At 43.7% G+C, this 15,769-nt stretch overlaps 1 protein-coding gene across 4 annotated transcripts in view; it reads right to left on the bottom strand.

The window, feature by feature from the left end:
- Positions 1-15,769, bottom strand: part of LOC124001597 (phosphatidylinositol phosphatase PTPRQ-like) — a 60,581-nt gene that overhangs the window by 5,408 nt on the left and 39,404 nt on the right. For 3 of the 4 annotated variants that reach the window (XR_006832824.1, XM_046308525.1, XM_046308534.1), the window contains 21 exons: positions 15,038-15,146; positions 14,780-14,952; positions 14,186-14,306; positions 13,851-14,005; positions 13,553-13,698; positions 13,234-13,402; positions 11,335-11,685; positions 10,977-11,252; positions 10,701-10,852; positions 10,439-10,580; positions 10,028-10,309; positions 9,732-9,949; positions 9,434-9,596; positions 7,343-7,461; positions 7,075-7,261; positions 6,706-6,947; positions 4,779-4,848; positions 4,459-4,617; positions 4,017-4,335; positions 3,854-3,927; positions 1,696-1,795 (listed from right to left, as the gene is read on the bottom strand). Coding sequence is in view for 3 of the 4 variants with exons in the window: in XM_046308525.1 (XP_046164481.1) it covers positions 1,696-1,795; positions 3,854-3,927; positions 4,017-4,335; positions 4,459-4,617; positions 4,779-4,848; positions 6,706-6,947; positions 7,075-7,261; positions 7,343-7,461; positions 9,434-9,596; positions 9,732-9,949; positions 10,028-10,309; positions 10,439-10,580; positions 10,701-10,852; positions 10,977-11,252; positions 11,335-11,685; positions 13,234-13,402; positions 13,553-13,698; positions 13,851-14,005; positions 14,186-14,306; positions 14,780-14,952; positions 15,038-15,146 (3,727 nt within the window). In the remaining variant the exon portion in view is untranslated. The remainder of the gene's footprint in view (positions 1-1,695; positions 1,796-3,853; positions 3,928-4,016; positions 4,336-4,458; positions 4,618-4,778; positions 4,849-6,705; positions 6,948-7,074; positions 7,262-7,342; positions 7,462-9,433; positions 9,597-9,731; positions 9,950-10,027; positions 10,310-10,438; positions 10,581-10,700; positions 10,853-10,976; positions 11,253-11,334; positions 11,686-13,233; positions 13,403-13,552; positions 13,699-13,850; positions 14,006-14,185; positions 14,307-14,779; positions 14,953-15,037; positions 15,147-15,769) is intronic. The other variant, XM_046308543.1, reaches the window with a different exon arrangement.

Below are 15,769 nucleotides of genomic sequence, written 5' to 3'. Positions count from 1 at the left end.
CACCAAGTCAGATTTGTAAAATGCTTTTCGGCGAAAGCATGAGAAGCTATTATCTGATAGCATGCACCCCCCAAAATACCTGAACGTCACCTAAACAACAGATTTTGCGGTAGCCGGCGCTACACAAAACACAGGAATAAAATATAAAACATTCATTACCTTTGACGAGCTTCTTTGTTGGCACTCCTATATATCCCATAAACATCACAATTGGATCTTTTTCCCGATTAAATCCGGCATTGTATAGGCAAAAGGTAATTTTATGAAGGCCGGTCTGATCCAGGAAAATTCCCCTTTACAAGACGCAACTTCACTTTTTAAAATGACAAAAGTTGCCTATAAACTTTTACAAATCACTTCAAACTACTTTTCTAAACCAACTTTAGGTATTAATAAACGTTAATAATCTATCAAATTGATCATGGGGCGATCTGTATTCGATAGCAGCAAGTCTTGAAATCATCGTCCATGTTTTCACTTTCATAACATCCTGCGGTGCGTCCCAAGACAGGAAGTGCCTATACGTCATCTAACCAAGGATAAAGCAGCCATGAAATGCCAGTACTGGCGACATCGTGTGGAAGCTGTAGGCATTGTAATGGGAGCCTCATTTATTTTCTGTCGCCTTAGACAATACATTGACTGGCGGATTAATATTTTCTTTGTGTTTTAGGTGAACAGTTTTCCCAGGGATTTTTACTCCTAAACACGTTCTGTTATAGCCACAGGCACGATTTAACCAGTTTTAGAGACTTCAGAGTGTTTTCTATACACACATACTTATCATATGCATATACTATATTCCTGGCATGAGTAGCAGGACTTTGAAATGTTGTGCGATTTTTAACAAAAAGCTGCGAAAAGCTGCGAGAATTCGCATCATCCCTAACAGGTTTAATTAACATCAAAGATAAATGTAGTAAAAACAGATTAGGAATATTGTTTGTGACACTACAATTCCCTCAGCAAGATTATTTTGATCAAATATCTATGGTGATATATAATGGGGGAAAGCATGGAAAATTACTAACAAATATTGTATCAGTAACAAGGTAAAGGGAGTTTCATTTAAAATGTTACATAGAATCTATCCTGTGAAACATTTTTTGAAAAGATTCAAGCTGAATATTGACTATAAATGTGATTTCTGTGGAATGGAGAAGGAGACCATTTTGCATTTGTTTTTTGCCTGTATTTATCGTAGAATGTTTTGGATTGACATACAGAATTTTGTTACAAAAAAAATAGGACTGGTTGTACTATTTAATGGTTTTGATATAATGATTTATTTAATCAATTCTGACAGATAAAGATGTAGTATATTTAATTCAACTGCTAATAATACTAGGTAAATTTCATATTCACAAATGCAAATGGTCTAATTCAAAACCTAACTTTTTTCACTTTATAAATTAATTTAAGCAATATGGCACTACTTTAACTCAAATTAAAAACAAAAAGGCAATTAAAACTTGTATTATTAATGAATATGATTTGTTTGTTTAAGATTCCTGGCAATGTAAATCCTTTGTATGTATGCTTGTTTGTATGTGACTATTTATCTTTTGTTTGTTGATATTTGTTAATAATAATGTTAAAAAAAAAAAAATATATATATATATATATATATATATATATATAGAAAAATAAAATAAAAAACTACAAAACTAGAGGCATCAGCTGGAAACAGTTTACCTGACAGAGGCGTAGATGACGAGGATGAGCAGCAGGGCCAGGAAGAAGGAGAGGAGTACTCCCAGAATGATCTGTTCATCTCTGGTCAACAACCCATCCACTGACAGACAGGAGGGGTTGAGGGAAAGAGAAAAAAAGAAGCCTTTCGTGAACTAACACTTGCACTTACATCGACGGGCTGCAATGGATCGGGTCGAGAGCTTCAAGTTCTTCGATGTCCAAATCACTATGGACTTAAAATGGTCCACTCAACCACGCACAGTCGTAAAGATGGTGCCTGAAGAGCTTCTATTCCTAAACCACAAGACATAGCTAACAGAATGGCTACACGGACTATGTGGGTTGACCCTTGCATTTTGTTTTTATTTTTGCACTGTGTATATGTATACTCACAGGACTCTACACACTCACGCACACTGACACTCCAACACACGCATATCATGCACACACATTTATACTAACGCTACCGTACACACACGTCCACACACTCACATACAATCATCATTTAATCTGCTTGAGCTCCTGTTCCTCTTCTCGCATATTAGCTCAAAAGTATCGTGGAGCTCCTGCACCTAAATATAAACAAACAGCACCGGCACCCAAAATGAGAACAGGTGTTGTACCGAAAATCTCCCCCATGCCAGAATTCTCCCCCTCTTCGCGTTCTTCATTGCTGCGACTTGCTTGCTAGTTAAGATTTCTGCTCTTCACTCCGTTGTCAGTTTAGCCTACATTTCACTGACATAGTAGAAGAAAGCAATTTTGTCTGCAGTTTTCGGTTTGGCTATGTTTCAAGTGTATGTGGCGGTTCTAGCTTGTATGGCGCCCTGGGCGAACCCCTCTTCAGCGGCCGAACTGGGGGCGGCAAGATGCAGCCCTGGGCGGCTGGCCATGTCGCCCGTACCTAAATCCCCTACTGATTTTGTATTAATCTATAAATAAATCTCCTTGACAAAATTCGGCATCTCTCCCATGTCTTATTCGACTAGTATGTTTCAAAGTGTAAGTGTCACGAATATTACCGAAGGTGACTCCCCTTCTTGTTCGCGTGGTGCTCGGCGGTCGTCGTCGCCGGTCTACTAGCTATCGCCGATCCGTTGTTCTGTGTTCGTTTAGTTTTGTCTAATTGGTAGCACCTGTTTCTTGTTTGGTTGTTAGGATAGGGTTATATATAGTCTGTTCAGCCCGCTTCTGTTTCGTGCGGGCTTGTTCTCCTGTTTCCTTGTTTGAGTGTATTTTTGTTGGCATTTGGGTTTCACGCTGTCCGTTTATATTTCTGTTCATTTGTGTTTCCACTTTTGTTCATGTTATGTTTCCAAGGACATTAAAGCGTGTTGTTTTTCCCACATCCTTTGCTCTCTGTGCTTGACACCTCTTCACTCATTTACTCTTAACAGTAAGGATAATAATTCAGCCATAGTTGTTCTGAAATGTTCATTGCTTGCCAACATTTGACTTCCTCGTCTATGTTTAATATAACATACATACATTAATTATTTATTTTGATTGCCTAACCTGACGTGAAGTTTGTTCTATAGGAAGTATTTGACTCTGATGTTTGTCACAGAAAGTATTTTATCTAGACACAAAATTAAGAAGATTAGAAAGGGGGGGGGGGTTCTGGCAGGGGGAGATTTTCTGCACGACACAGGAACCTATTTCAGTCAAAGTCAAGCACTCACTATACATATCTACCTCCATGAGTCCAGTATTATCTGAAAATAATATTATATTGAAACTGGCCCTGTATTTAGATTCTAATTTTCACGTGTTCTTCTTCTTCTTTTTTTTCTTGTGTGTTTTTGTTCTACCTTATGATACTTTTAGTATTGCATTACTATTGATTCCTGCATTGTTGGGTTTAGAGCAAGAAAGGCGTTTCATGTACTTGTGCATGTGACATTAACTTGAAACTTACTAGCTCTGAGTTTGCAGATAGCTACTTTATTTAGGAAAAATGTACTTACTATGACTGAGAGATGTGGTTGACCCGCCTAGTAATCTTAAGATGAATGCACTAACAGTATGTTGCTCTGGATAAGAGCCTCTGCTAAATGACTAAAATGTAAAAAATTCAAATGAAGGAGTGAGAGTGGTGTTGTTTAATCAGTTTGCATCAGAGAGGAAAGATGTTTGTGGAGAGAAGAGGAGTGCTTACCTGCTGTTCTGATATGCTCAGAGTAGTCAGAGTCTGTGTACTGGCCCCGGATGTTGGTGGCTCGGAACTTAAACCTGCCACACAGACAAAGACATGCACTGTATTAAACTTTGTACGTATGTGCACGTGTATGTGTTTACATGTTTGTGTTGTGTATACTCACACGTAGACAGTGTTTGGTTTGAGGGGTCCGTTACAGAGTGTGTTACTGTACTCTTCAGTAAGACAGTTGTCCTTCTCTCCGATGACATAGTGATCATCCTGGTGGTCTATGCGCTCCCCCCCTGAGTCTCTATGTCCCAGAACCCTGTCCCTCACAATACTGTGTCTAATGAGTGAGAAAGTGAGTCTCCTGGTTTGTGTGTCCCTGCTCATACGGTCCCTCACGCAGAGTGGATTGGGGAAGCCATTGTCTGTTAGGTAGGGGGCGGGACGAGAGAGAAATGCTGTCTTCCAGTTGGTCAGGTTCATGCTGTCCATCACTGAGACAGAGAGACAGACAGATGTCAGACTAGACCTATAGCAGTGGCTCCTACATACTTTAGTTCAGGATATATTTTCTGTGTGATTGATGTGTGTTTATGTGTGTGTGTGTGATGTCGTACCCCCAGATTCGGACATGATGACCTGGATGCTGCTGATTGGTCCGTTGTCATTGCTGTAGAAACAGGCTGGCATGCGAACAATGATGCTTCTGGAGGTTACCATGGCAACTCCTCCTCGGTCCAACATCACCTGGGGTCTCTGGGTGGGCTTGGCAGGAGCTACCCACACACACATTTCTGTATCATGAAGTGTTCGTAGTGCACACACATATATGCACAATATGACACCCCCTACAACTAAGTTTCTAAGGATGTTGGGGTTATAAAGGGGTTATGTAGGGATTATGAATGGGTTATGTAGTGTTTATGTAGCACTGTACCTTTGATCCCTGTAGTGATCTGAACCTCTGAGCTGGGGGGGCTTAAACCTGCTCCATTTACCGCTGCAATCTGTGTGTCAGAGAGAGTTGGTCGGAGTGTTTCAAATGGTGAGAATCACTTTTCAGAAAGCACAATTGTTATGTGACATTGTGTGTGTTCCTCACCCCTATATTATATTTGTGAACCATGTGTTTGTATAGTTGTGCCTGTGTGTGTGTTCCTCACCCGTATATTATAGTTGTGAACCATGTGTTTGTGTAGTTGTGCCTGTGTGTGTGTTCCTCACCTGTATATTATAGTTGTGAACCATGTGTTTGTATAGTTGTGCCTGTGTGTGTGTTCCTCACCCGTATATTATATTTGTGAACCATGTGTTTGTGTAGTTGTGCCTGTGTGTGTGTTCCTCACCCGTATATTATAGTTGTGAACCATGTGTTTGTATAGTTGTGCCTGTGTGTGTGTTCCTCACCCGTATATTATAGTTGTGAACCATGTGTTTGTGTAGTTGTGCCTGTGTGTGTGTTCCTCACCCGTATATTATATTTGTGAACCATGTGTTTGTGTAGTTGTGCCTGTGTGTGTGTTCCTCACCCGTATATTATAGTTGTGAACCATGTGTTTTGTATAGTTGTGCCTGTGTGTGTGTTCCTCACCCGTATATTATAGTTGTGAACCATGTGTTTGTATAGTTGTGCCTGTGTGTGTGTTCCTCACCCGTATATTATAGTTGTGAACCATGTGTTTGTGTAGTTGTGCCTGTGTGTGTGTTCCTCACCCGTATATTATAGTTGTGAACCATGTGTTTGTATAGTTGTGCCTGTGTGTGTGTTCCTCACCCGTATATTATAGTTGTGAACCATGTGTTTTGTATAGTTGTGCCTGTGTGTGTGTTCCTCACCCGTATATTATAGTTGTGAACCATGTGTTTTGTATAGTTGTGCCTGTGTGTGTTTCCTCACCCGTATATTATAGTTGTGAACATGTGTTTGTATAGTTGTGCCTGTGTGTGTGTTCCTCACCCGTATATTATAGTTGTGAACCATGTGTTTGTATAGTTGTGCCTGTGTGTGTGTTCCTCACCCGTATATTATAGTTGTGAACCATGTGTTTTGTATAGTTGTGCCTGTGTGTGTGTTCCTCACCCGTATATTATAGTTGTGAACCATGTGTTTGTATAGTTGTGCCTGTGTGTGTGTTCCTCACCCGTATATTATAGTTGTGAACCATGTGTTTGTATAGTTGTGCCTGTGTGTGTGTTCCTCACCCGTATATTATAGTTGTGAACCATGTGTTTTGTATAGTTGTGCCTGTGTGTGTGTTCCTCACCCGTATATTATAGTTGTGAACCATGTGTTTGTATAGTTGTGCCTGTGTGTGTGTTCCTCACCCGTATATTATAGTTGTGAACCATGTGTTTGTATAGTTGTGCCTGTGTGTGTGTTCCTCACCCGTATATTATAGTTGTGAACCATGTGTTTGTATAGTTGTGCCTGTGTGTGTGTTCCTCATTATTATAGTTGTGAACCATGTGTTTGTATAGTTGTGCCTGTGTGTGTGTTCCTCATTATTATAGTTGTGAACCATGTGTTTGTATAGTTGTGCCTGTGTGTGTGTTCCTCACCCGTATATTATAGTTGTGAACCATGTGTTTGTATAGTTGTGCCTGTGTGTGTGTTCCTCACCCGTATATTATAGTTGTGAACCATGTGTTTGTATAGTTGTGCCTGTGTGTGTGTTCCTCACCCGTATATTATAGTTGTGAACCATGTGTTTGTATAGTTGTGCCTGTGTGTGTGTTCCTCACCCGTATATTATATTTGTGAACCATGTGTTTGTGTAGTTGTGCCTGTGTGTGTGTTCCTCACCCGTATATTATAGTTGTGAACCATGTGTTTGTATAGTTGTGCCTTTGTGTGAGATCCTCACCCGTATACTATAGTTGTAGCCTCCCTTCAGCCCGTCGATGACTGCGGTCAGGGTGCGGTTCTCGTTTTGGACCACGGTGAGGCGGTCGATGGTCATCTCTAGCTGGCCCTGGCGGTAGACCAGCACCGTATAGGAACTGATGTTCCCATTAGGCTCCTCCGGGGGGGCAAAGGTCACAAACACACGGGTCACTTCCTCTGGAATTACCTGGAGGGTCACGTTCTTAGGAGGATCCCTGGGCTCTGGAGGGAGCAGGGGAGAGGGATGGAGGGAGGATGAGGAGCAGGATGAGAGAGAGAGTGCTTAACTACCTTCTAGCAGTTGAATAAAGTAGCTACTAGTGTATTACTGTATGTGTTGGTTCCTCACCCTCCTCCATTGTTCTGATGACAGTGGGCTCAGTGGCTTGTCCGTCCCGCCGTGCGTTCTCCAGTCGTCCAGTGAAGGCGGTCACGGTCACAGAGTAGCGAGTGAACGCAGTCAGGTTTGACACAACTACGGTCCTCAGCTCCTCTGGGCCGCGTACTACAGACTGGTTTAACCCCTCGCTATCCAGCTGAACAACAACACAACATACAGATGCAAGAAACTCCTTTTTCTCATTATTCTTTGAGTGTGTGTGTGCATGTGTACTCACAGAGATTATGTCTATGAGGTAGGAAGTGGGGCCGGTAATCACATCTGGGAGTTGCCATTCGATACGGAGGCCATTGGAGGACATGGTCATTGAGAGGTTGCTGGGAGGGGCATCAGGGTCTGAGGGGAGAGACAGGTATGAATATACGCATACTGCCTGGGTGTGTAGGTACTTGTATTTCCAGTCACATCCAGAATTATTGCTACCCTTGATAAAGATGTATTGTATGCTAATTTTAAAAAAATATATATACAGTACCAGTCAAACGTTTGAACACAACTACTCATTCAAGGACTTTTCTTTATTTGTACTATTTTCTACATTGTAGAATACATTTAGGCAGCGGGTAGGTAGCCTAGCGGTTAGAGCGTTGGGCCAGTAACCAAAAGATTGCTAGATCGAATCCCTGAGCTGACAAGGAAAACTTCTGTTGTTCTGCCCCTGAACATGGCAGTTAATCCACTATTCCTAGGCCATCATTGTAAATAAGAATTTGTTCTCAACTGACTCCTGAGGGGGAAAAGGTTTTGTTGTGCCCTCTTCACGACTGTTTTGGTATGTTTGGACCATGATAGTGTCACGCCCTGACCATAGAGAGCTGTTTATTCTCTATGTTGGTTGGGGTGTGATAGTGACTAGTGTTATATAAATATATGTAAACATTCATATACATAGTTCATATATTATACAGCGCCAAGCCAAACCGCCTGACTCAAGTCATCTACGTTCCCCTGCTAAAACCGGAACTAGCTCACACAGCCAGCAATAAAACTACCCCCTAACACTATCCCCTCAGCTTTGTTGTCTTACGACCCCAGGAAACAAAGACATTCCATCGCAAGAACACATACACCCAGCCATAGTAAACTGCCCCTCTACCTCACGAACCCCTGACACAAAACATCTCCTAGAATAAACAGTCTTCACCTCTTCTACTGGTCGGGTGCCCAGAACAGAAGACTGCTGTGCACCAATGGGGGCTTCTACTCTGGCTAGAGCAGGTCCGCCTACAACCCTATGGGACCATTCAGAAGGCGTCACGACAAGACTCTACCTACCTTATTCTATGTATAAAAATGAATGTAACCTTTGTATAAGTTCTCTTTTTCACCCGACTCCTTACCGAGTTATATGAACTAGATCCGTGCACGTAAAACTGCAGGACAAGATATCTTTTGACCATTAAAACTGCCTTTTGTTACAACTGAAATCCACTCTGTCCAGCGCCCGTGATTTGGTCTCGATTCTCCAGTATTTAAACACTAACACTAGGGTGGGTCATCTAGGTTATTAATGGTTTATGTTGGCCTGATATGGTTCCCAATCAGAGACAGCTGTTTATCGTTGTCTCTGATTGGGGATCATATTTAGGAAGCCATTTCCTCATTGTGCTTTGTGGGATCTAGTCTACAGATAGTTGCCTGTGTGCACACCAGTAGCGGCATGTTTCATTTTTGCTTGTTTATTTTGTTTTGGTTAGTTTCTATGAATTACAATTATGTGGAACTCTACGCACGCTGTGCCTTGGTTCAATCATTTCGACAAGCGTGACAGATATTTTGTTGGTGATGTGGACACCAAGGAACTTGAAACTCTAGACCCGCTCCACTACTGATTGTTTTGCTTTTCATGTATTGTTGTGTATAATGATGTGTTTTAATGCGTAGTTTAATGTGTTTATTGTATTTTGATGTGTATTGTGGTGCTATACAGGGCTCAACTGGTCTCAACATTTAATCATTTTTTGTATCGTCATTAGCACAATATTCATTATCCTAATTCTAGCTCCAAGACTCCGGCAATTAGAAAAAAACAACAATGTAGATTGTGCTGATTTATTGGCTTATTGAACCAGGTCGCGCACTGTAGTCTAAAACAATTATGTAATATCTGAATTATGTCATCTTTATACACATTCACCATTGTATTAGTATAAAATAATAGATTTTTCTCATTTTTTGGAACTTACAATATAGCTCGGTATTTGTATTATTTATTTTAAACAGTCTTTTTTGCTCATATTTGTCAAGGGTTCCAATCCTATTGGATGTGACTGTATGTGTATGTGCGTGCGTGGGTGGGCGTACTTACTCCCAGCCAATGTGTGTGTGTATCTCCAGGGTGTGTGTTCTCCTGGCCCAGCATTAGTAAGGGCTGTGATTCTGAAGCGGTAGTGGCGGTACTTGACCAGAGACTGCAGAGTGATGCTCCTATTGCCCTCACCACCATCAGAACCATTCACTGACACCAACACCTGACCAGGATGATCATGAACATGAATATGATGTTGAGTTCAATGTTAGGAAGTTTATTCTGCAGATATACATGTAGAAAGATGACGACACAGCAGCTTAACAACATTTACATTCAGATATCCAGGTAAACGTACCTCCTGATCCACGCAGCCTGGAGCCAGGGAAGGGCTCGGCTCTGGGAGGGGTGTGGCTTCAGAAAGGGGTGTGTTGGACAGGCAGTCAGGTGACAGCAGCTGCACAGTGATGCGGTACTCAGTGAGCATGCCCAGAGCAGAGAGGGGAGCAGCCCATTGGAGCATCACGCTGGTGGACGTGGCCTCTGACACACTCAGGAATCGAGGGACACCAGGAACTGCAGGAGGATATAAAAGTGGGTTGAGTGGGTACAGTTCATCTGGTCTCCTGGTGTAGTGTACGTGTGTACGTGTACCTGACTCGGGGTGTGTGTAGGCAGTACAGTTGACCTGGTCTCCTGGGCCAGCAGAGTTGACAGCTGTTACGGTGAGTGTGAATTCTGCGTCCGGTGCCAGCCCGCTGACCGTATACTGGTTTGTGTCAGCCTGGTGTATGTATAACTGTGAGTCTGAGTGTCTGTCCACCTGGACCTGGTAGTACAGGATGAGTCCATTGGGGTTGGCTGGAGGCTCCCAGTGTAGAAACACAGAGTCCCAGCCCAGACCAGAGCAGGACAGGTTACCCACCACTTCAGACACTGGAGCCAGGAGACACAGGGGTTATGCAAAAGGATTAATAGCCAATTCCACACGCATATGGCACTTGATTTCTAGTTCCACAACCATACATACCCACACACACATACCACCTACACCCACATACATACCGGACTCATTGGTTGTGAAGGACACAGGAGTGCTATACTGGTCTCCATGACCCACTCTGGTGTAGCTAAGCACACTGATCTCATAGGAGCTGTGAGGCCTGAACCCACTCAGCTGTCCTTCTGTCCATGGACCTGTAGAGTTCTGAGAGTGAGAGAGAAAAATGTGGAAATCTTCTAGTCAGAACATAGCAAAGTTGCAGCACTCCAGTTTAAAAATGTTAATGTTTCTTTGTGAGTGTTTGTGTTTGTGTGTGTGCAGTACCTGATATCTGATTGTGTTTGTGTTAATCTCCCAGATCCTGAAGCCGTAGTTTGTGACCACACCATTGGGTTCCAGAGAGGGTTCCCAGGTCAGCCACACAGAAAAGGCTGTGTGGTTATACAGAGACAGGTTCCTGGGAGGAGACATCGGACCTGGTGGAACACAATGTTAGAGTACATTACTGACCTTCGTCTGTATGCAGCAGCAGTTGGAGGGTTTATGGTAGGGTAGAGGTTAGAGGTTAGTAGGGGTTAAAGGTGAGAGGTTAAAGATGACCTGCTTCATCTGTGTGCAGCATCAGTAGTAGCGGGGGTCCGGAGCCCTTGCGGGTGGCTGCGGTGATGGAGAGGTTGTAGGCTGTGTAGGGCAGGAGCTGTGTGAGTGTGAGTATGGTGTTGGGGGTGTGTGTGGTGTTGGAGCCGCCAGGGCCGAACATGGTGAGGGAATACTCTGTTATCTCTCCATTGGCCTCCAGGGGGCGGTGCCACACCACAGACACAGAGGAGGACGACAGGTTTCTACAGGACACCAGCACTGGAGCTGAACTGGGAACTGGAGGGAGAGAGTGGGTTAATAGTATGTATGTGTATGCACATGTGTGCATTTGTGTGTGTGTGTGTGTCTATAGACTCACTATCATCATCAGTCCTCACGTGCAGCAGGCTGGTATGGTTGTGAGCCGGGCCGGCGCTGGTTGCCGGGGTAACAGTGAAGACGTAGGGATAGTACTTCCTGAGTTTGGTAAACAGGAAGACGTTATCGTTGGTTGTCTTGGTGATGGTATTGTTGACAGCAGGCGGTCCGGGGGGGTTGGTGTTAGGGTAAGAGGGGTTCAGAGGTTTAGGGGGTTGGGGGTGTCCTGCTTCCTGCAGGGTGAGCAAGTAGAAGGGGCGTCCATTGGGTTCCATAGGGGGGTCCCAGCTTACTATGATGGCTGTAGAACTGAAGATCTGAGCACTGAGATTGTGGACCGGATCACTGGGCACTGTGGAGAGAGAGGGGGAATTAGTATCACTGACTGAACTACATAATTCTTCAGACTCAGTCCTAGCACTAGAAGAACACTACAGGTTATTTATGCTGTATATACACATAATTGTACATCTATACCCAAACCAGCAACATCAACCAATCAAACACCGGCACCACCCCAGGGAGAGAAACACACCAACAAACATAAAACAGCACTTTGTCATCATCATCATTAACAACATCGTCATCATTAACATCATCATCACCCCATGAGTCATATGGAGAGAATAACCTCAGTGTGGAATAAAACAAGAACACTTTGACCAGAGATACTTCAAATCGAGAAACAAAAAACAGAGACATTTTGAATAGCAGATACTCATCCTGGCCACACCCACTTCCGGTGTCCATCCTCTAAGTTCCGGTCACTGAGTCTGACCATATGGAGAGAGCAAACTGAGCATGTGCACCAGGGGAAACAGGGATGGAAAGAAGGAGAGACGCAGAGATGGAAGATATAAGGAGGGAGGGGAGACCTCAGTGAAGGCAGATTGAGAGGCTGGTGAAGTGGATGGATGGGTGGAGGAGAGAGGGCGGTGTGTGGGTGTCTGAGCCCAGGGCAGTGAGCCCTGCTGGGCTTGGCAGGGCAGGAGAGGCAGGGTGAGCTGGAGGTCCCGTGGCTGGAGCACAGAGGCAGAGACACACAGTCAGTATTAGAGATATCTTCAGACCGAAACAAGAGGCAGTCACTATTATACGTCAGATGGAGGCAGCAGTCTGTCTACACAATTTTTCCCAAAATCACATAAAAACAAAGAGATCATCGTCAAATAGGAACAATAACTACATTTCTTTTGAATAACACAAAAGCTACTATTTTTATCTACATAATTTATTTGACAGGAACATTGCTACTTCTTGTGATCATCCAGATACTGCCATTTGAAAAGGATTCATCTGCATCTTAAGCTACAGACTAAACTACTAACACTAATACGATAATGACCTACTCACAAAACTACATGATGAAACGTCTCTACTGGATGTATGTTGATAGCATTATGACATTGCTGATAGCCAATGTGTTTACAAAAGAACTGGATGCCTGTATCATTGCTCTGTTGGGAATATAAGACATCAGATATCCAACAGGTCAAAGAGTAAGCTTCCACAGGGTTCAGTGAAAGGAGATACAAACTGGTTGTCTGAGGTACGGAGGCCTCGGAGGGACAAAAAGGGCCAGTTTGTCAGACTGACAGACTTACCTCCTTTTACCAGCCAGCTGAAAGTTACACTTCAATCGCAGAATTTTTACGTGATTTTAGCAAGTTCAACAAGAGGTTTGAAAAAACAGTGCAGACTCTCTCTGTGTGTGTGTGTGTGTGTGTGTGTGTGTGTGTGTGTGTGTGTGTGTGTGTGTGTGTGTGTGTGTGTGTGTGTGTGTGTGTGTGTGTGTGTGTGTGTGTGTGTGTGTGTGTGTGTGTGTGTGTGTGTGTGTGTGTGTGTGTGTGTGTGTGTGTGTGTGTGTGTGTGTGTGTGTGTGTGTGTGTGAGAAACTGACCGCCATCTGGGGTGAGTAGGTCTAAAGGATCAGTACGGACCCTTCCGTCCCCCTGCATCGTGCTGGAGGTCAGCCAGAGGCTATAGTTCTGTCCTCCTCTCAGGCCAGACAGACAGTAGGACAGGTCCTCCCCCAGAGAGACAGGGTCCAGCTCTGACACTGGGATACGCTGATGGAGAGGAGAGAGAGAAACGATGCCTTTACAGTAGAAAATAACTCACTTTTACACACAAGCATACAGTGTGTGTGTGTGTTACTCACCTGCTTTATAACAGTTTTATTGTCTGTGTAGTATAGAGTGTAATGCTGTATAACTCACCTGCTCTGTGACAGTGGTATTGTCTGAGTAGTACAGAGTATAGTGAAGGAGGATTCCATTTGGCTGAGTGGGGGGTTGCCAGAGGACAGTCACTGAAGAAAAGGTCAGGTTCACCAACGACACATTCTGGGGTGGGTCAAATGGCACTGGAAGAGAATTGCAGGATGAATTGGTGCAAGTTGCATGTCACTTGTGTTTACTAAAAATGAACTGGAGGCATGTTCAGTTGGGACTACAAGATTTTCTCAAAGGGTTGTGAGTGTGAGTGCATGCGTGCTTGCCAAATGTGTGTGTGTACCTGCGTCAATAATACTGAAGCTGATGTATATGAGGACTCCCCCGTCCCCCAGGCGCGTCCAGCTGGAGACAGAGGCGTTGAAGCGACTTTCTGAGTCAACGCTGATCACCACCGCTGTACCTGTTACATTCTGCCACACCTCATATGACTCATTCCTACAGGAGAGGGAAGGAGGAAGAAGAAGAAGAGGCCATGTTGGAGCTGTGTTGGAGCTGGACATGTTGCAGCTGTAATTCATGCTTCAATCAGAATGACTCATCCCTCAACATCTCCTTTTTCAACATCACATCAGCAGTAGGTTTCAAAATAACGATCAATATTGAAATCAAACTCACCAGACTCTGACTATGTAGTAGAGGATCTCAGAGTTGGCCTCTTTCGGCGGTTCCCATGACAATTCTACCTCGTAGTCTGACAACTTCCTGGCTAACAGGAACTGAGGGGGAGTGTCTGGGTCTGAAACACACTTCCTATTATTTAAGACCAACCAGGTCCCTAGGGGAAATGAACTGGAAGGAGGAGAGAACGTTAGCTAAACGCTCCTTGATCATTGGAAATAGCGGCTGCATGCTGGCTCATCTGTAAGCACAGCCCTGTGAAGTAAAGCTGGTTGGTTAGAAGTGATGGTGTTGATGTTGTTAAATAACGCTGTGGTAGCCCCTGACCTTTGACTTGTATTGTCAGAGGATCAGGAAGACTTGAGACAGAGAGGAAGTGAGAGGAGGTGATGATGAACATTCTGTGGTCCAGGATCTCTGGTCTTGTTAACGCCATAGTCCACTACGCGGCCACCTGAAACACAATGACCCTAACCATGGCCTCCCTCTACCTCCCCCCTCTTACCCCAGATCCCTCACTCCATTGGGGTGATGTATAGTGGTTTACTGCGGTGGTTCTGGGGTGTGTTTGTGTGTTAGGGAGGCTCTCACCATCCTCCAGTGTGGTGATGTTGAGTGGGTCACTGCTGTGGTTTCCAGGGCCCATTCGTGTGTGTCCCTTCACCACCAGAGTGTATTGCGCAAACTTCCTTAGGTGAGTGATCTGGACGTGGCTAATGGGTGTGGTCAGGTTGAGGAAGTGGGAAGAGTTTCGCAGCTCAAGGCTGTAAATCAAATCAAATCAAACATAATTTAAAGTGCCTTTTCATCATGAGACAGTACAAATCCAAAATCCATGCAGAAATGTACCTGTAGTGCGTGATAACTCCATTGGGCACTAGTGGGGGTTCCCAGGTCACATTCACCTCATTGGGACTGACGGACTCATAGGACAGGCCGTAGGGAGGACTTCCCGGTACTAGAGGGTACACACACACTTCAACAAATCAAATCAAATCAAATCGTATTTGTCACATACACATGGTTAGCAGATGTTAATGCAAGTGTAGCGAAATGCTTGTGCTTCTAGTTCCGACAATGCAGTAATAACCAACAAGTAATCTAGCTAACAATTCTAAAACTACTAATAATAATAATAATATATGCCATTTAGCAGACGCTTTTATCCAAAGCGACTTACAGTCATGTGTGCATACATTCTACGTATGGGTGGTCCCGGGGATCGAACCCACTACCCTGGCGTTACAAGCGCCATGCTCTACCAACTGAGCTACAGAAGGACCACCTTATAGACACAAGTGTAAGGGGATAAAGAATATGTACATAAAGATATATGAATGAGTGATGGTACAGAGTGGCATGGGCAAGATACAGTAGATGGTATTGAGTACAGTATATACATATGAGATGAGTATGTAAACAAAGTGGCATAGTTAAAGTGGCTACATGTATTACATGAAGATGCAGTAGATGATATAGAGTACTGTATATACATATACATATGAGATGAATAATGTAGGGTATGTAAACATTATATTAGGTAGCATTGGCTAGTGATATATTTTACATAATTTCCCATCA

Source organism: Oncorhynchus gorbuscha, linkage group LG02, assembly GCF_021184085.1.
Source record: "Oncorhynchus gorbuscha isolate QuinsamMale2020 ecotype Even-year linkage group LG02, OgorEven_v1.0, whole genome shotgun sequence".
Classification (NCBI taxonomy): domain Eukaryota; kingdom Metazoa; phylum Chordata; class Actinopteri; order Salmoniformes; family Salmonidae; genus Oncorhynchus; species Oncorhynchus gorbuscha.
This window is presented reverse-complemented; position numbering and strand designations above follow the sequence as displayed.